The sequence below is a fragment of the Hippoglossus stenolepis genome, chromosome 8 (genome assembly GCF_022539355.2).
Source record: "Hippoglossus stenolepis isolate QCI-W04-F060 chromosome 8, HSTE1.2, whole genome shotgun sequence".
Classification (NCBI taxonomy): Eukaryota; Metazoa; Chordata; class Actinopteri; order Pleuronectiformes; family Pleuronectidae; genus Hippoglossus; species Hippoglossus stenolepis.
In genome coordinates this window covers 13,647,096-13,668,892 of record NC_061490.1, presented here as the reverse complement: position 1 = coordinate 13,668,892, position 21,797 = coordinate 13,647,096, and the positions used below count along the sequence as shown (strand labels likewise).

General features: G+C 41.5%; 1 protein-coding gene across 2 annotated transcripts; it reads right to left on the bottom strand.

Annotated features, from left to right (window-relative positions):
* Position 1: 1 nt before the first annotated feature.
* On the bottom strand, positions 2-21,743 carry si:dkey-12j5.1 (probable assembly chaperone of rpl4). Of its 2 annotated transcripts, none has more exons than XM_035163206.2 (11): positions 21,531-21,743; positions 21,282-21,391; positions 21,038-21,184; positions 20,756-20,908; positions 19,698-19,810; positions 19,478-19,601; positions 18,206-18,298; positions 17,328-17,396; positions 11,938-11,991; positions 7,273-7,425; positions 2-368 (listed from the first exon to the last, which is right to left on the bottom strand). In XM_035163206.2, exons 1-11 carry the CDS (start codon positions 21,595-21,597, stop codon positions 195-197), a joined length of 1,257 nt encoding a protein of 418 aa, XP_035019097.1. In that variant the 5' UTR covers positions 21,598-21,743; the 3' UTR covers positions 2-194. The 2 variants fall into 2 exon arrangements, with proteins under 2 accessions (XP_035019097.1, XP_035019096.1); XM_035163205.2 differs by having other exon boundaries at positions 19,698-19,813; positions 21,531-21,742.
* Between the last annotated feature and the right edge of the window lie 54 nt (positions 21,744-21,797).

Genomic DNA, 21,797 nt, shown 5'->3' with positions numbered 1-21,797 from the left:
ATTGAGTACACTGAAGCTTTTAATATCACTCGGTTTATTTTGTGCATCTCATTTCATCATCAGATTTCATCACTGATAAATGGGTGACAAAGGATAACCGGTAAAAAGGCACTTTAGGGAACACAGGGTAACACTGAAACTAGAAGGATGATGGTGAGAAGTGAATTCAAAGGGTACAAACAACAGGGGTGTGGTCAGTGTTCCATTGCTGCATCTGCGTTGTCCCCCTCTTCATCACTACAGGGTTCATAGTCTTCATCAAGCGCTGGGTCTTCCTCCTCTCCCTCAATCTCTCCTCCCAGCTCGCCGAGCAGCTTCTCCACATGCTCCAAAATCGGCTGGTCATCACATCGCAGCTTACTGTACAGCTGCGAGAGAGGGAAATCAAAATAAAAAAAGTATTCTAGTGAGCAATCGGTAGAAAGTGGGCTCAGCAGCAGAAATGTTGAGAGAGTAAAGTGGATAAATACAAGAAATTAGATAACGTGAGGGAAAGACTCTTAAGAGAAGCTCTTCTGTTGCATCACTACAGCATCAATAAGCGGGAGGATGGAGTTGAGGGAAGTGAGCAGAGGTTTTAAGTCTCTAAGTGCTGGTTAGGCCGCCTGAAATATCCAACAGCAGCTGCTTTCTGTCAGCGAGGCACTCATGGCGTGCAAAACGCTGGTAAACAGTTTTTGTCTTTCATTTGGCAAATCAGCACATTTGAAACACCATTCATGTGCATAGGAGACAAAAGAAAAGGCCATTTGTCGTCCTCGTGCTGTTGCAACATGCAATGCGGACACACGCTGAGTGTATCTTGGAGCACATATGGATATGTGCACATGTTTGTTATCTCAGTGAAAAAGGCGTGAAAATGCGAGATAAAAACATCCCGTCCTCAAAGAAGCCAGCAGACTTATCTCAGTAAAATACTCCGCTTGTGTATAATTACTGAACTCAAAGTGGAGCTGGTGATAAAACTACTGGTGCTAGCATTAAGGACAGCGAGCACAACGTGTTCTGTGTGCGCATATACTGAGTGGAACTGATATGGCGATTTAGATTTTTTGCTTTTATTTCTAGAAGCCAAACTAGACAGAAAAAAGAGGGCAAGTGGGGAATGGTTTATATGATCTAGGAAAAATATTCTGTTTAGTCGACCAAAATGTGGTTAAAAACACACACGCACTCACACAAACACACGTTTACTTGAGCTTAGGGACAATAAGAAGCAGAGTGCCATCATCATTCTTACTAAAAGTGTAACGAGGCCAGGAGAGTGAGGAAGAGTGTGTGTGACTGCTTTGCCCCGGGACCAGTCTCTAAGCAACAGCAGGTCCTGACAGGAGACACGTAGTCCCATGGGAACTCATTTGGAGTGTAAGAGTGTGTGTGTGTGTGTGTGTGTACGTGTGTGTATATGTTTTAAGTGGTTGCAGTCTCGGCAGGTTGGAGCTCTAGGGAGCTGGAGCGCGACCCATGTCCAGGGACAGGGCCTGATACTGGAGAGAGCTGACCCTCTCAGCCTCCTCAGAGCACCACACACACACACAGAAAAAACACACGCAGATTATTAATGCTGCCAGTGTCACTCTGAAATGCCTGGAGATGTTTATCCAGGACAAACACTCAGAATACAAGCTGCAATAACAATATGCCCGACTCAATACCCAGAATAATTGCGCATTAAAGCGTTGGGTACGAGGTGTCTTTTTATAAATAGAAATGATGTAGGTGAACGTGTGAAAACACTGAACGTCTACTATACAGAACGCTAATTGGAAACTGTGTGAATACAGTAGGTGGTGATATTTACTACAAATCAATACTATAGCGTTTCCGCTCGATAGGACGTGATTATTCACGGCTATGCTTTTAGCTAACTAAACAAACAGGAGCTATTCTTTACACATTCCGTGTCGAGCGCTGCTGACATCAGCACCGCCGTCGCATAAGACACAAGCATTTCTCATTTACAACAGCCAATGTTTTCTCTTCTCACTTTCACGGCCCAGAGAGCTGCCGAGACAGGGAGGGAGAGCGCGTGCTGTGAGAGTGTGCGAGTGTGTAATCGTATAACTTTTTCATGGTCCACTTTGCTCTACTTTCAAGGCCTGAGTCACGGCCCAAAGCACACTTGACCATCGCCATAAGAACTCACTCACACTCACACACAAACACACACACACAGGGGTGCATGGACACGTCTGTTCTCATTGTCCACTCACTATTTATTTTCAGCAATTTATTCCAGCCTTAACATTTATTGACAGGACTGACATGGAATATGGTGCAGACATTCATATTCCCCTGAGGTGAAATACTACTGACTTTGATTGCACAAAAGTCAAACTCATTTTGGTGGAAGAGTAAAAGTCGGGAGGGTTTGACATCTTGACAAATCTTGGATGATTTGGCATGAAATTGGGTGCAAACATTTAAAGTCCCCAGAGGATACATTCCATTGATTTGGGTGACTCTCTAATGCCACCATCAGGTCAAACTTTTCACTTATTCAGTGATATATCTCAATGTCTACAGGTTGTACAGGCAGTACAGTTTTCTGGTGAAGTTTCCTCTCACAGAATCACAACATCAAAATGTAACGTTGTCCAATAATTTAAATAAAACCTGCAAACTAATGGCATTCCTAATGGCCTCAGATGAGCTTTATATTAATCAGAAACTTTTAGGATGCTCACAGAACAAACCAAAATGGCCCACATGGTAAACTTTATAAACTTTCTCATCTTAAATTTATACCATTTCTCATGGTGGACAAGCTGTCACTGCAAGTGAGCCACAGTTGGTCTAATGGATGTATCTCTCTGTTTGCTCAGCATATCATTGAATTCAATGTCTTTGCTGAACTAATTCCTAAAAAAGGAAACATCTTGCAGTTCTTGTGAGAAGTCCAGGTTTCCAGACCTGTAAGCTGTTTTCGTACTGCGGAAAATGTCCGAAAAACATGCATCCTTTCATTTATGAAGACCTCAGCATTAGATTGTCTGGTTTATACACATCACAGCAACATTTCCAGGACATTCAGGTGAGGAGTGACAGCTGGGTAGAGCAGGAGGCAGGACATGAAGTACAAATACTTCTGCGGAAACCACAGTGTTTACAGCTCATCCTGGTATATTTGTATAATTCAGGTTGTGTGTCTGTGGCGTGTTTGAAATGTCATCAACACCAACAAGTGAGTGGAGTTTAGTGGACGTCTGAGAGCGGCTCAAATGCCATGATGTGGCGTGTATTAACATGGCAGATGAGGAAATGTGTGCAGAAAAGAGTTGGCAGGTTTGACTTCAATATTACAACACAAATGTCTCCAATTCGAGGTAAACGTATTGAGCAGGTCAATGTAATTTAATACATAAGAGAATTATGTTCCCTTCACGTGGACAATGCAGAGTAGAGAAAGAACATCTGGCTCTGAATGAGGTCTAACTCTGACGTGCTGCAGCCTGCCATGGGCTTCTAGTTTGGTTTAAAGGAGAAATGACAGCAAGAAAAGTATACATTTACTACAATACCAAAAATAAGTGCTGACCTTTGAAAGGTGTTTTTTTTCCCTCACATATGTACTTTAATTCTCTGGATGCATTTATGACTTAGCTCAGTATAGATTATCTGTGTCTTCTTTCCAGTATGGAATGGGCAAAGGTGTAATAATAAGCACTCATGTAGACTTCATCGAGAAATTTTTTCTCTCTCTTGTTAGAAACCTTTATATATAATTCACATAGCAGAAGAAAAAGAGGCTGATTATGTGGTGAGAGACTAATCATTCCATCATTGTTCACCTTCTGTTCGACATCTACGCTCAACTTCCCATTTCTTTTTACCTCTTCTTTCATTCCCTGTCCCGATGCTTTCATTCCCCCTGCTTGTCTCCTGACCGTTCTCCCCTCATGCACTCTCTCGCTCGCACACTCTCCCCAAATGACCTGCCTGTCAAGGAGATGGACACTTCCTCATACTTTCACAAGTTATACTCGCACTCTCACACCCATCTATTATGGCAGAATAAATCTTCCCTTCTTCTCATCTCTCAACTTCTCTCTTGTTTTCTGAAACCTGCTCTTTCCATCCCTTTTTTGGGACCAAACAGAATTACATAGTTTTGATTAGTAAGTGGGACTGAACCTGTTCGACTGGCCAATCAGTTTGATATTCTCTTATCCGACCAAATTGTCATTGGTCGGACAACCGCCGCTGTTGTTTTAATAAGGACAATGGCGCTTTAATCAAAAGTGGATTAATCTATTGTTTTCGGCAACAGGAGGGAGAGACATCCTGTGAAAACTAATGGAGGTTCACAGATCAACAACCAACAGTGTTATGACTCACTGTGTTTATTGCTTAAGGCTTAGAGTGTGAAAATATCAGAGCTGGCAAATATCTTTTCTTGAATTGAACCCGTTTAATGTGCTGCAAATACTAGCTTTTTAAATCCATTACAATTAATTCAAGCTCAAGGTTGGTCGATATGCTGTCATCTGTCATAGGTCGGACAATCACAGTGTTCATTTCACAAGGAGAAACTCCTTGGAGGTTTGATCCATTGTTTTTGGCTGCAGGAGGGAGATACATCCTGTGAAAACTAATGTAGGTTCACAGCTCAACAACCAACAAGACAAATCATCTAAAGACGATAAAGTGACTAGTCAGTGTGACGATTATCCATCAACTTTGTGTTTAACGCTTGAGGCTTCAAGTGTGAAAATATCACAACTGGAGTACTTAAATTTTTCCTCAACTAATTAAGTTAAAATGGTTTAATATGCTGAAAAAAAACCCCAAGCTTTTTAAGTTCATTTATAATAATAATAAAGCGAACAGGTAGAGGACACTATGCAACTGCGGCCATTATTCCTCCCTGCGATCAAACGATTGGTTACAATTTCAACAAGGATTTTACTTTGGGTGACTACAGCCCTATCAGTGAGAACAATGATTATATGACTTATTTCATGTGTGTCATACAAACACACTTCTTCACTGGTAACGTGTGATATTGGCTGACTTAAGACCTTCTTGAGGGTGAACACTGCATGTCGCTCGAAGTCAAAGGCTCACATACATGCACATAACTTACCACCTCAGTCCTCCAGGCACATCCTCGGGAAGGGGACGGCATTAAAATTACATGACGAGCACACCTCAGACCGGTCCAACCCACAATCTGTGCTCATGAGATACCTTCAGCCACATCAAATAGTAAAGCTTTTGACCTCCATTTGTCCTGGCTCCCTCTGGGCACACTCACACTTGCAGGCTCATGCACGTATATACCATTGTCCTCTGTGCATACACTGCAGATCCTTCCTCAATCGCACCCTATCTGGCAGAGTCTCAAATTCCATTTCACGTCCGGTTTACTATTGATTTTACCCTTGCTGCTATTCACCAGCTACACCCCTGCACCCCACCCCACCACACCACACCACACACACATCAAATCTGTTCCCTTCTGTGCCTCCTCTCTTTTCTCCCCACTCCTGCTCACCCGCCTCTCCTACACTTCTTTCTTGTCCTCTCGACTCATCCATTCTTGCCATCATTCTTTTCAGTGCATCTCAGCTGGATACATCTTGTGTGTGTGTGTGTGTGTGTATGTATGCCTGCACATGTACTGATCAGAGAAGTGCTGAATAATTGGGACATTTCTTAATATTAATAATTAGATATGCAAGTTGGCACACAACCAATATTAAATATGTGCATCCACACACACGCATAAACTTAGCAAAGTCATAAAGTATGCAGAGAAGTGGACTAGTGCCAAAACAAGCCGTTGGGCTTTGAGGCCTCATTTCCATGTTGGAGCCCATTTTAACTAGCAGACTGACTCGTCATTAATAATTAACAGTCATAGTGACGCTCAGAAACAAAGCTCTGATATAAACATGGGAGAATGTCTTCTACAAAGTGCACAGATGCACAGACATATGAGCAAAAAGAGCCAGAAAAAATAAGTGCACCTCAAGAGGGGTTCTTTTTTTCCTTCCACTCCCCCTCACCTTTTCAAGGACTCTGTGCATTTACCTTTCACATTATTCTTTGCTTCACTCACCATACAAAGAAACTCTGCTTACTCTGTTTACTTTTCACGCTCTGACAACTCACCCAATTCTCTTACCAGTCCCTCGCAATGCAAAAGTGGCTAAGTACTTAATTTTCACCATTTGTCAATTCCATTTCTCACCCTTTCTGTATTAACTCTCACCACAGAGCTGGCAGCTCAAATATATGCATACACTGTGCTCTTATTTCCATCCCCAGGGTTTCCATTCTCCCTTTCTGCAGCTCAAAGCCCACCTCGCTGTTGTCTCTGCTGCGGACATCCTCAGTGGATGCTGGTTAGACATGCCTGTCACTACGCTGCTGGGCAGAGAGACAGACATCAATATATTGCCACTCTGCTGCCCCTACTCATCTGTGGAGGAACACGACGTGGCAGGGGGGAGGCGGAGGCAGGGTTGGGAGTCGGGTGAGGAGGGGTGGGGGGGAGGAGAGGGTGGGGCCTGCCATCCTTCAGTCTGTGCTGTCTGATTTACAAGCCTATTGGATTTTAGACTAACATGAATCACTGCTCCATAGAAGCATTACTCCCTGACAGCATGACAGAATGAATGAGACACATCAGCCCCTCTGTGTGTGTGTGTGTGTGTGTGTGTGTGTGTGTGTGTGTGTGTGTGTGTGTGTGTGTGTGTGTGTGTGTGTGAGACAGAAGGGAATATTTAAACCTCTTTGAGACCACACAAAAAGAGATTTCTGTAGCATCAATAAAGCTTAGTAAGGATCCTCTCATGTACACAGTACTACTTAAACTCCTTCTCTGGTCTTATCTACATGACTGGATGTAATAAAATGTACCCAGTAGCCATGCACAGTGCACAGCTTTAAAAGTACTCTTTTGAAAGTAAAAGTTCTGCATAATAACTTTTACTATTACATATTAACATATTATTGGGAAAATGTAGCTATGTAACAAAAATTGAAGTATTTGATGCTGAGAGATGAGTGTTGACATTTTGTAACATTAGATAATTACCTGTGCGTTCATATTTAAGCAGCATCCTTATGTTGAGGTGGAGCTAGTTTTGGAGTATCTTATAACTAATGACTATTATCACCAAGGAGGTTATGTTTTTGTTTTGATTGGTTGGTTTCTTTGTATTTAGGTAGGATTACACAAAAAAGTACTAAACGGATTTAGAAAAAATTTTGGGGCAGACGCAGGTTTATATATATATTTTTGAACTTTGTTTGAGTTTTTACCTTCTTTGCGTTGGTCAGGTACGATCTGGCAGCCTCCTTCAGCGCCGTCCGCTCCTCCGTCTCCTCCTCCGTCACTTCCCTTCCCTCTCTTTCTTGCTGCTCCTTTGATTTTTCCAGCTGGAGGTAACACACCCAGCCGGAGAGATACCACACCTGGGAGGACCAGAGAAAGAGAGATGGGTGGGTGGGGGCAGGAGGCGTGATGAGACAGAGAAAGTGTTCTTTGTTGCAGTAAGTGAACACTGACAAGAGAATAGATCTGTAACCCGCACAGAGCATGTCTGCATGAAATCCCACTTCCTCCTCTGACAAACAGGTTTCACACATAGGACATGGAATCTCTCACACACACACACACACACACACACACACATTTGCACATGCTGCATGATAATAAAAACACAATGTGCCCTTACTGCAGCTTCACAGTGAATTCAAATCTGTGACTTGACTATCACAACATCTGTAACTACAATATTGTTTTTATCTCTCTGTGGCAAAAAAGATAACATTAACATTACTCTACTGAAATATAAACAAAAACATAATATAAGAAAATGAAAAATAAATTTCCTCAGGCAAATATCCTCCAAATCATATTTCAGACTGAAAAGCTGTGTTGTGGATATTGGCTTGCTATTAAATTACAGGAGTAAAGTTTTTAGAGTTTCTTCATCTTACTGTTAATTCCTATTTTCTACACGTGACTTTGAACAAATTAATCTTAAACGCCCACCGACTCGGAACCAGTTCTCTCGAAAAACTGCATTTTATTTCCTAGTGCCATATCTTGCAAAACAAAATTTTTAATTACAAACAGTAATTTAAAACTAATTGTTGGTTAAAAGTGTATTAACAGGTAGTCAAAGCGACTAATGTTTAATGACATTTGACATGTCCATCACACTTTGACAAAATCAAAGAACACTGGACAAAATAAATAGAAAACACTTGTTGTGGCTTAACTTTACATTGTAGTTATGTGGTTTACTCAGGTTTCCTTTTTATGAATATCACCTTTTTTCAGCTACAGTTTCCCTTTAATGAGGAAAAACATCTGCACACTCAGACCTGTGCAATATTCATTTACTGAGTCAAGCTTCTGATGAAGGATTTTCTTCGGGCATGACGTGGGTTCAAAAAATGTGTCACAGAGCTTAGCGCAATGTGTTGGCATATATTTGGTAATGATTTAGGTCCTTCTGTTGCAAACAAACAACCACAGATATGTGAGCGTCACTTAATTCATGAGAGCACCATAAAGAGTAAGGTGTTAAGGGCCTGTTCACTTGACATCTATGCTCGAAAACATGAAAACACAATTTTGAAGTAATCCTGTTGCTCCACAGAGTTCAAACTGCGGGGGAGGTATAATCTTTTTAACTGGAAGTTTATATGTTAAAACACAATCAACTTTTTCCTCTTTCTTTTCCATTATCACATAATTTCCCTTCAACATAATCACATCCACTGTGCAATGCGTGCTTTTCCACCTCTTTACACAATCACAGTCAACTCCCAATGAACTTGGAGGTGTGTGCGTGCCTCTCATCTGAGGCCAGAGTTCAGCCTCCCACTGTTCTTCAAGCACCCAGATACAAATATTCGCTTTATTCATTATTCATTGAGGGCAGAGGCAGAAGGGACCCGCACCTTTGCCAAATCAACCATTTAGCTAACAAACACATCAAGGCATGCCCCGCTGAATTCAGATTTGCTGCTCCGCATGCTGAGTGGGAGGCTACCCCCTGCAGCCACACTTATCAGAGCCAGCACTGGAGGAATGTAGAAATGTTTCACAACCCCCATATGACATTTTTTTATCACCAAAATATTTTCTGTGAATGCAGGACCTGGGGGACTATTCATATGTGTATTCCAAAGAGAAAGAATCGAATTTAGGTCGATTAAATTCCAAATTTGAACTTCCTCACAAGGGAGAGCCGCTGTGTATCTTCCAAAACAGCGAGAACAGGGCTGGAAAAATTCTTTACAGATGGTCCACTGTGGAATATTTGTGTATGTGGTAAAGATGGTTTATGTATCTGCACTGAAAATTAAAACATGAGAAAGTTTGCTAATTAAGAACTTCAGAGGATCCACTCTACCCGACCACAACCCCAGACAGGCGAACACATAATAAAATGAATGCTGCGTCTGTCAATCAAAACGCTACAACTGTAGTCATTTCAAAGCGGAGGCACATCTTAGTTCCCATATGGTGCCGCTGAAGGAAGAACAAAAGCATCATGAAGCAATGGAATAACTTTGAAACAAGATTTGCAAGGAACCTGCTATGTTGTTAGTGCAGACTTACACAAGCAAGGCTCCAATTTTGTGATATGCAAGAGTAAGAAGACGGAGGCGAGAGCTAACAACTTATCTTCTGCATTTAGGAGAGAAAATGAAAGAGAGAGAGAGAGAGAGAGGAAGAGGGGAGGAGAGATGAAGAGAGACTAGTTGAATGTGTCTGTCATACGTGTCTGACATCACAAATGTGACTCTACCTCCAAAACTGTGATGGGATCTGACAAATCACTTTCTGACCATTAGAAGCGGTGAGTGTATGCACATGTGATTGGCTCTGGGCCCGCTCAAATCGAGTGTCACAGCTGTGCGTCTCTGGAGCGAGTTTAAAAGTTCAGCCCCCCGATGACTGCTCTCAATCTGTCAGCTGGGGGGGGTGGTGTGTATATGTGTGTGTGTGTGTGTGTGTGCCGGAGCCAAGGGGGAGTGAGGGAGAGAGACACCACCGTTTTCTTTTATCTGACACTCAGTGGCACACCTTCACTTCTTCTGTTACTGACAGGGAGGATTTGGAGGCACACTGACAGCACATAGCTCAGACTAAAGCACAGAAAATACTGCCATTTACGCCACTGTCTAATAAGCATTTAAGTTCTCAGTCGTACTCTGTGTGTGAGCACACAAGCACTGCAAGAGTGTGAGTGTGTAGATACTTCTTTTTACACACACACACACACACACGATCACTGGCTCAGCAGAAGCAACTATGTGCACAAGCTGAAACTGTCTCTTTCCCATTGGGATGATGTCCTTTTCGGATCCAGCAGAGGCTCCTGCATCATCATAATAATAACAATAATAAGAATAAGAATAATAAGAATAAGACTGGCTGCAAAGAGACACATAAAAAGAGATAACGTAATCTTGTGCAATGACGACTATCACACATCCCCGGAGGGGTTAATGAAACCGGACGGACCAGCCTGAAAATCAAATGCAATTGAAGGAAGGAATCTGCCTTTAGTTCGATTTTTTCGACATCTGCTAATCCGATCGACCTCAAACTCGCCGAGCGTATTGGTGAGGAAGAGCGTATCACTGCTATTCCGCAGAATAGCAGTGTCAACTGCGAAGTTTTTTGGATGAGCACTTGTCTAAAGCTGTGTCTCTAATCTTATTGGTTATTAAGAATATTAATTAATATATTACTACACAATATGATGTAATTTCATTCTTGATGACATCATGATAAATTCATTATCCTGCCATATACTTACCTACATACTGAGGCCTTAGTATTCCTTAATACTTTCATCCACCTTCCATATGATTATTATTCTATTATTATTATAAAATATTTTTCAATCTACATAAGCTTTAGGTTGTGTCTATTGTCCTATGATACAGAGATACCCCAGAAAAAGCATGTTGTATATATACAAATATATGTATTTATTAAGCTTTGTACTCACAAATCAAGTCTTGACTTTATGATAATTTGAATTTATGCTATACTGTGTTGCACATTGGACATTTAATTGATTTCATTGTGTTACATTGTATTTAAGTGATTTGAGAGCTTGGATCTGAGGCTGCAGTATAAAAGCCTATGCGTTTATACATGGAGGTTTTCTTCTACACGCCTCCGGGGGGGGGTCCATACGTCCGTAAATGTGGGATGTTTCTGTAATGGATAATTTATGTTTGTTTGGATGATGCCCTCAAGAAAGCTGCGAGCTGGATTAGTGCAGGTTAAACAATTAGCCTGAACCATCAGACACATTTTAAACAGGCAATGCACTGGTAAGACTATATTGCCTTTTTTCAGTTGTTTTTCATTCATTAACGACTGAAATTGTTTCATGTTTATCGATTTCTTCTCGAAAAGAAAAGGGTATTTTGTTTTCTCTTGCCTTCACCATACAGTTAAGGAACTGATAAAGATGCAGTTGCACTTCACTTCACAGGAGCTGTTTTTTAAAAAGATGATTGAAGAAATATGCAGATTAAATAATTCTGTAAAATGATATGTTGTGTTGTTCATTTATCCACACAGGATTTAGCTGTTGCTATAGAAGCCGCCACACATGTGAGAAGTTCCGACTCTTAATCCCGCCTACAAGGCTGCGGCTGGTGGTTTGTTTCTGTAACCAGATGTCAATGAGTAGGACAACAGACAAATTGGAATTGCTGAACAAATTGAAGATGCGGGGGATTCAGAGGTCTGGAACCAGGCTAGAGACGGGCTGCTGGAAATACAAAACCCCATTGTAAAATACTAAAAATCTTGCATCTCTGCCATATTTTCATTTTGCACCGGATAAACTTTCCTGCATTTTGCACAGAAAAATAGGAAAACCAAGTTGACCACCATTTTTAACTGGACAAAAACAGCAGGGACACCATTTCATTGCTTACCTGGACGACCTCATCGTCCTCCTCCAGAAGACCCTCCAACACGTCTACGGCCATCTAATGCAGAGAAAGAGGGGAGTGGGATGGATTTTAGAAATAAAGAGAAAAAGGGAAAAAAATAGGGGAAAAGGTTATTATTATCGTTTAGTTTATAACATTCATCAGTGCAGACATATAGTGCCCTGTCTGTCTGTGGGCTGTGGCTGTGGCAGAGAAGAGACAAACACAACAGGACAAACACGTGGGTGTTGTGCATCTCCCAGGCACCTCGATCAATCACAGTGATCAGAAGGTCTGATAAGTGTCCATGAGGCGAGTGCCGTGGACACAACATTGTCGATATCAACAAGACAACAGACATGGCCACCGATAGACACACTCACCAGTGCTTATCGCACAGTCAATAGTCACTTTGGCTGCTAGGTTCAATGGCCCTTTTAATCCATTTACCGACATTAATATATCAATATACTCTTAGTACCCACAACGCGCCAAAAGGTGCATGATAAATCTAAAGATCAGCTTTGAGCCACCATTTCTATTCCCCCGCCTCAAACGTTTTCCTCAGATTTCCTCTCCATAGTGTCCTGGAGAGAGAGTTGGCGGTCTCAAAGGAGTTTAATGTTCGGTGACCTTTGCTATAGTGCGTCACAGTCTGGGTCAGTTTCTGTGGGAAGTTTCTATTACAGAAAACAGACCCTGATTAAAGTAGGCTGTGTGTTTGTTTTGCTCTGCCTCCCCCCCTTGCGGATTCTGTGGTTGTGCCGTGTGTGCGCGTGTGTGTATGTGTGTATATGAGGCCCCAGGTGATGATATATTGATTTTTGTCAACTTCAGGTAGGAGGCGACTGTTAGCCAATCACCCGTGGTGAAGGGCAAGAATAAAAGACATGCACACGCCTGCGCATGCACGCACGCACTCACTCACTACCACAGTTTCACACTGTAACAAAGCTACACACAACAGTGAGCACAACAAGCAGTACTTGTTTCTTGTTAAGGCGGTCTTATTAGCTGGAGAGCTTCCGAGTTTTTCCCCTCCCGCTCTTTGGAGTTCTCCTTTCATTAAGCCTGTGTGGTTCCGGTGGCGATAAAGAGGTGTTGTCTGGGAAGACTGAGGGAGAGCCAGGTTAATTGAGAGGATGCCGCTAAGGGTGTGCAAATGTGAGTGTCAGGAAGTCGGGTGATTGATTGCTAGACCAATTATAAGCTGAAAAACCCATTGTCCTTCATTAATTAATGACTGATTAAAAAATACACAAACAAAAACACCTAATCCCAGCTGATGATGAATGGATTCATGCCCAGCGTTTGAATTATCTGCTTCACTTTCAGTGCATCACAGCAACGTGACACACACACACACACACACACACACACACACACACACACACACACACACACACACACACACACACACACACACACACACACACACACACACACACACACACACACACACACACACAGTAATTCAAGCCAAACTCTAGATTTAATAGATATGAGTAAAGATCAGTCTGGGTGTTAAACAACTGATAGAGAGACGGCGGTTTTGGAGCAACAAAAGTGCAACGAGAGATATCTGGGAGACAGGATAAGTGAGCGATGATAACCATTATATCTTCTCCAACTGCACTCCTTACAGCACACTGGTCAACCCAGGGGCGGGTGATTAAAGATTCAGAGATTCTTAAGCCGCTTCACGCTCTAAACAACAACAAGATTAATATTCTTGTGAAGATAAGGGGAAGAGAGGGGGTAACTACGAAGAAAAAATTGGACGGGTTCAAAAAAGCATCTTAATAAACAATGCAAAACTAGTCCATGAACAGCAATAATGCACTGCAAGGACACACACGCCAAAGACTCCACGTACATGTTGTCCTCTTTATTTCAGACCTGTTAAAGAAAAAAAAAGCAGGACTCTGGGGAGAAAGTCATTTATAATGGCCACTGTGTATGTGTGTGTGCAGTTTGTGTGTGTGTTTGTGTGTAATCTTCAGGCAATTTTGTTTAACAGAATCATTTTACCGGAGCACACAGCAGAGACAGGAGAAAGACAAATCACTTTACAAGTGAGGGCAAGCCGTATCTCCCACACACACACACACACACACACACACACACACACACACACACACACACACACACACACACACACACACACACACACACACACACACACACACACACACACACAGGTAAATAAATCCTAGGGATGTCAGTGGTAACTGTATGTCCAAGCAGAATTAGAAAGTACAAGCTGTGTTCCATTGTGAGCTAATTTTAAAGAACTGTAATTTAAAATGGTAAAGCATGAAAGAAAACGAGTGACAACGGTACAGAAAGAAACTCCCCATCAGTCACTGTGATAAGTACAACAAACAGACACCTTAATGGTTGTCAGGGGAGTCTGTGTGTTGGTCTGTCTGCTGTATGGCAAGTCAATTAGTGGCAGTGATGATGATGGTAATATATAAGTGTGTGTGTGTGTGTGTGTGTGTGTGTGTGTGTGTGTGTGTGTGTGTGTGTGTGTGTGTGTGTGTGTGTGTGTGTGTGTGTGTGTGTGTGTGTGTGTGTGTGTGTGTCTCCAACAGTAAGAGGACTGATCTCTGCCGGCTGAGTTGTTACTATAAAGCAGAGACCATAAATTAACAAGTAAAGCAACACAGCATGAAGTCAGATTCACTACAGTCATAACTTCAAACTGCTTCTTTTAAAAGACCAACCCAAACATATTCATTTTAAATTGGTATAAAACATAAAAGCAACAGACTCTCTCATGTTTAGAGATAGAACCAGTGGATATTCAGCATTTTGATTTGCAAACAAACTAAAAAAAAAAGAAAAAAAAAAAGAAATTTAAGCTGGAGCCTAAATTTTCAATTAACATCGGTGGATATACTGCCGTCAAAGATTTTTGCCTCCTATAGGTATCTGCATCGACCGTCAAAAATCCATAACAGTCGTTCTCTGATTTAAACTGCAGTCAATCCGTGGTCAACCATTACCCAGTCAATAATAATAGCCGCTTTAAATCTACAGAAGTGGCCTCAGAAACACTTTAAAAACTGACACATACACAGGTGTTCCACGGCTGATTTCAACCTCTCATGTGCTCCGACTCAATTTACAGAAATCATGGACAGATTTGGCATGTTCAAGTGTTTTTCCACAAAAAAAAAAAAAAATACACAAGAGGGGGGAAAATAAGCAATTTCCTCTTCTTCTAAATCAAGTGGCACAGATCCACATCTTAATGAAAGAGACGACTGGAGAAACGAGCAGCAGCCGCGTAACTGATGTTTTCATGAATTCATTAACCCACGGTCTACTTACAAAGACCATGGGACAATTGCATCATGTAACTCTTACCATCAGTTGATGTGATGGTTTCAATGAGCTTGACCTTCTGCTGTAAGTAACTCAAGTACCAAATGATTCCCACTTCATCAGGAAATATTATTTCCTCGTTAAGCTTTTCTTGTGCTCTCTTGTGTGCGCTGTAAAATGAACCAGAAATCTCTCTTTTAAAAAGCTTTTCTCCTTGCACTTATTTTGGAGCTTAGATAGATTTCCTGCACTCCAGCTTCAGCTCTTCTCCTCACGTTGTTTCAGTGCATGTGTAAAACGTCTGTTCTTGGATTATTTTTCTGCTCTTCGATTTTTTGTCTGCCTGTCAAAAATCCCCAACTAATAGAATGTCAGGTATCAGAAAAATATAATTCTATTAAGATGTATACATGTCTACTTAATGCAACTGAGGCCAGAATACTCCTCATTCCTAAATTTGATTATTGCTTATTCCTAGTATGACATTATTTGGGTTATGGCGATTAGAAAATTGCTGTTTACATGGCAGTGCCTTGTTCAGATTATTTTCCCAAATCAGGTTAATATAGGAAAATTGCTGTCCAAACATAGTCACAGTTAGGTTTTTCCCATAACTATCAAGATAATATGATACATCCTGATTCTGTTGCCATGGCAATCGTGGTTCAACAATTTATTTTGGAATTTCCTGATTTACTTCTATTCAAACTCAACCCACATAATGGATGACTGTAAAGAGCCGAACTGCATTCATCCGACAAATAATTTAATCTACAACCGATAGAGAGACGTGAAGAGCTTTTGGCGAAGAACGTCATTGATGTGCTGCTATTCCTACGATTCTAAAGTGAACTAACTAGAAATATGCGTTTTAAATATATTTAATCAAACTCCTTTTGAAGCCATGGCTAAGTTTGAAAGACCAAAGACAAGCTTCAACAGGGGGAAAATATACAGACAAGTTTTCGTATTCTGACACACAGCTATGAGGGTAGCCATCAAACCAATAACTCAACAGACTGGAAGTACACAACTTTACACGGGGTTGTGAATAGATTTATAGTCCACAGGGAAAGATAGTGAGCACAAAAGTGAGTGTGTGTATGTGCGACAAAGGAGCAGAGGGAAGGAAATGAGAAGAGAGGATGTTCCTATCAAATTCTGCAAAGTCCCAGTTTGGGAGAAGGAGGCGGATTTGAAAATATCTCGCTTCTTCTCTGCTTCCCCCCCTTTAACTCGATTTCCATCACAAACTTTCGAATAGCTGATGGCTGAGAGCAAATATGACCAAAATTGTGCCATGATGTTTACACGCAGGTGTGTGTGCACAGCAAAATATTCATGTTCTGAAGTGCTCGGAAAACGGATGCGGTTTGTGTTTCGGGCTTGATGACACCGACGGGATGATGAAGACAAACGACATGTCAGAAACCGTGGACCGAAACGTTGTCATTTTACTGATACACCTGACAGCCCATCTCTCCCATACACACACAAACATATAACTGCAACTCTGGCAGGCGCGTGCGCGTGTGTGCGCGCGTGTGCGTGCGTGTGTGCGCGCGTGTGTGTGTGTGTGTTTGTGTGTGTGTGAGCAAGCACAGAAAATGGCTTAAAGTGTTAACGTTAATGACTATTAGAGTTTATTTTAAGCACTGAACTGAAGCTACTGAGCCACTTAAACCAAATTCATTAATACTGGAACTGATGAGTGATTTACTAGACAAGGGCACTGACAGACATGGCAGCAATTCATCAGAATAATAAAGATTCCTATTTTTTCCCCCTATTTATTCTCCCCATCTCTCCTCCCCCGCTTGCCCCCTCACCCCTGCCCCTCTCAGTAAATACCACTCTTCAATTATTGACACTGGACTCTGGAGGGGATAAACACCAGACAAGGCCTTCCCACCTTTGGTACTATTCACTAGAAAAGGAAAGTGCACAAACAGGCAAACGCACACACATGCACACACGTCAAGCTGCGTTCCTGCTGTTATACATACACAGACCGACAAAGGCAGAAATGTGCGAGAGCGCTTTTGGAGAACATTTTTTACCTCGTATTCCTCAGACTCGATGAGCAGTTTGGCCGTGGTGATGCGAGACTCGTACGGAGGGATTTCACTCTGGGATAATAAAAAAAATTTGAACAGTGTACAGTTAAATAAAATGAAGTGTCCCAGTGGTACAGAAAGTAATATACAGACAAGTAGACACATCACAGTCTAATATAAAAACACAAATATAAAAATACACAAGCAATAAATAGAATAAAAAATAAGGTATTAAAAGTGATTATTATATGTATTCAGTTCCTCATAGTAACAATGCACGTCATCATATTGCACAGATTTTTTGTCTGTTCATTAAGACCTGATTTTGCTGTATAAAATGTAGCTGATAATCACAGAGGAGTCAACCTGCTCTAATAAATAAACAGCCTAACCGCGATTTTTATCTTATCATCTTGCACCACTCTCATAAATTTTGCAGAGGCCTCGATTGTAAACTCTGCTAACATTTATTTGGAGTAGTTCACTTCCCATCACAACTTTGACATTACAGCCATTTCTCTCTCTTTGTTGAATTCCCTTTAGTCGTTTGCTTACTTTATCCTTGAGACCTTTTCTCTTGTGTTGCTTTGTGCTTTCATATCGGCTTTCTCTTCACACACCTTCACAAAACAGGCACGCGCGCACACACACAAAGCCACACAGATTCATGAAGCGTTTGTTCCGTCTTTTATTTTGTTATTATCCCTCATTCTATTATCTCTCACTTCTCATCTCTACTGGTGTCCTTATATTTGTGCTCAGTGGAAAGCACAGTGTGACAATCCTGTTAGTTGAAAGTGCTTTATAAATAAACCTGGGATCTTATGAGGCCTGGTTGCTGTCAGAAACAAAAAAAAATACTAAGCACAGCGCCAACTCACCTGCATGCGCTCGTCTGTGCTGGAGGAAGCTGCACTCTGTTTCTGGGCAGGAAGCCACAATCCGACGCTCTTCAACAGGTATTCTCTGCCTTCCTGCGGAATTCAATTTACAGGCATGTATGTCAACATGTTCAAACTACTGTCACAAATACACAAAACAAACAGGCAAACACAATTCGGACTTTCACCGCTACAGACTGACTCTTAAATGCTCTATATATGTCAATGACCTCGGGATTAATTTAATATAAATTTAGTTCTTTTTATTCTTAATTATTTACCTCACTATTTCTAGAGGGGCTCTGGCTGTTGGATGTGGGATGCTGGGATTTGTGAATTTGGAGTCAGCCTGACCCCTGCAGTTTCCAGCGAGTATTACAGCTAGTATTCCCAATACACTTCAGTTCTACAGTATCTGAAAGGTTTTGTTAATGTAAGAGCATCACGGGCAATTTTCAGGCCAATGTCCAAGTTTTGAGATATCCACTGCTGACACAATGCCGACACAAAGACTGAGACAGAGACGATTTGCTTTTCCCACAAACAATGCACTGGTTACTTTGGATAATATGCAGAGATAACCGTTTTCACTATATTTTGACCCCCTGTATGGAACTGTTCCAAGAAAGCTCAGGAAAAGGTTATTGTGTATTTAAATAGTGATGTCTACCCTGCAGCTATTGCATACGTTTTCTACAGAATACGAGAACTGTGAGACAGAAGGAAATTGTCTGTTTTACACATCTCAAAGACACATTGGGGACCTGAAAAGTTCAAGAGTAAACACAGAGCAAGTTCTTTCTGAGAGAAAATGGTACATATTTTTCAGCAGAAAGGTTTCTCTCAGAGATGTTCTGCCTTGAATGAATCTGTATTAATAACAGCTGGAAAAGTACAACAAATGAGTACAATCAGATTTTTATTTTTTAACGAGAAAATATTACAAAAGAGATTCTGCTAACTTCAATGTCAGATGCTGCATACTGTGCAATTTTCTATATTTAGTTGAGGATGCTGCTTCCTCATCTCTTTTTATTCATCAGATGACTATATGACCTCAGTGATCTGCCCAGTAATTAACATTTCTATTGGCGTGACCTGTCTGTGTACGTGCATGTTAATGCAAGTGTCCATCTGCTGATTAATGGCATACAATTCAATTTGCTCAGAATAATTAACTCAGCAGATTCCTGCTTTAATATGGTGATAACTCATTCTGAGCATTAGTGTGTGTGTGTGTGTGTGTGTGTGTGTGTGTGTGTGTGTACTGACCTGGTTTTTCTCTGTACTGAACAGGTAACTGGCCATGAGCTGTAGAGCCTCAGGGTTGTCTTGGTGATACTGTAATGCTTTCTCGACAAACTCTCTGCACTTGTCTGCAGCTCCCTCTTCCATGCTACATGCACACACACACACACACACGCATATTACAAAGCAGCAACAATGAAAGGGGTTAATTGTGTCAAGAGGGTAACTCTGTTTGCAGCCGTACCAGAGGTCTGTGAGGTAAATCTCAGCGATGGAGCAGTAGGCTGCGCTAACATCTTTCGCTGTTGGGAGCTCGGAGTCCTCATCTGCTTCCCGAGAAGTAGCTCCGGCCTGAGCCTGCTGAAAGAGCAGAGGGAATATGGTTTGAAACTGTTCAAAATGTTCCTTCAAGCCTGATCAATGGAAAGATATTGAACATTCACATTATTTTATCCCAAATAAAGGGTTAGGGTTAGGGTGTACGCTGACTTAAGAAAAAGACTGTAAATAATTATAAAAGCTAAAAATTGTCTTTCTTCTAAACATTTTTGCGAAATTAATGAAGAGGCTACCATGTCAACGATTCGCATTCCATTTCTCATCAATACTGTGATGACAGTTAATATGGATACCAGTGAAATTCATATTATTATGTAAGTTAAACAATGGAATGTAGTGAAGGAATGAAAGCATATTGTATGTAATGATTAAGAGAACATTTTATAAGAACACCCCTATATTGTGCCACTATCCCAACATATCATAATATTTTCTCCTTTACCTTACAATTTACATTATTCCTGCAATATGCTTTTTCTCTTTTTTGAGTATTATAACATGGCACATTATTATGTCCACTGTATGCTACAATGTTGTGGATACTTACTTGAATCATAATTGAGAAAAAGGTTGTGCTATTGGACAAGAAAAAACTTGAAGTAGCCAAAATGATCCAGTCCAGTGCTTTAAATTATCTAGAAAAGCTTGTTATTACAGCTTTTGTTACATATTTTACTGTTCATAATTTTTGGGTTGACTTCAAACTACCAAGATGTGTTTTTAATAACTCATAGTCCTAATAAGGCCCAGAGGAAGTTTATGGATACATGATTCAAGACAGATGGATACATATTCATTAATTGTCCAACAGCACCCTCTTGTGAAGGTAGATAATAATACAATAGCATCTGTAAACTTTATGTAAACCATAAAGGCTGTGTGTGTGTGTGTGTGTGTGTGTGTGTGTGTGTGTGTGTGTGTGTGTGTGTGTGTGTGTGTGTGTGTGTGTGTGTGTGTACTCACTGTTGTCTCTGCTTGTTTGTCCAATGCAGACAGTAGGACCTGTATTCCTTTGGTGTAGAAGTCCACAGCCTCCTGACCTGTGTGGATCTGTCCCAGGTACATGTACTTACTGTGGCCTTCATCGGGGCTCAGCTCCACTGCACGCAGGAAAGCTTAAAGCCTCAGTCAAGGAAGTGACAACAACCATCGCCGCATTAAAGCAGTAAAGATACATCCCAGCGGTGAACTGACTGAATCAGGGACATGCACAAAACAAGACAGGAAATACGATTTCAAGGATATTCCCTTAGCTTTAAGTGTGTCTCCTAGTTCAGAGCAGATGTGTCCCAGCATATCTAGAGCTTGGAGGTTGGTGGCCTCCACATCCAGGGCTCGTTGACAGAAGAGACCAGCCATCTCGAAGTCCAAGCTGTCCATGCATTCCTCTGTCTGTGAAGCACATCATCACATGAGATATAAGGAACATGAAAGCATGTTAAAGACATCGGCAGATCTGAGTCGTGTCTGTTTCAGGTGATGCTGTTACCTTCTCCAGTAGCTGCTGCACAGGGTACTTCTCAGCTGTCTTCTTCTTGGCTTTTTCGTGCATTCTTACTTTCATCCGCTCCTGAGGCGTCAATCCCACAATTCCTGCATCTGTTGTGATGAGAGAAGTGAGAGGGTGACGTTATGTTTTTGTTTTCCCGAGGCCAATCACAGCAAAACAAGCTAATATGGACAACCTGTGGTTTCTGAGATTGACGTTACGTATACTGTAAATACCAGAGCCACTCACCCCTGTTGGGACGGTTCTCGTTCCTCTTCGGTTTGTTTTTCTTCTTCCCTTTAGCCTGTCCTCCCATGTTGGTCGACAACGCGTCTTATATTCCTACAACTTCTGCCTGAAAACAGACTTAACAACAGTGTAAATTTGAGACACGCGTGGAGAGCAGCAGCTGATGGTATGGAGGCAGACAGAGCGCATGCGCAGAGCGGTCACTGCGTGGATGCTCCGGAAGCCGAAAGCGGACATAATTACTGCGGGTCGAAAAAGTCACACAGT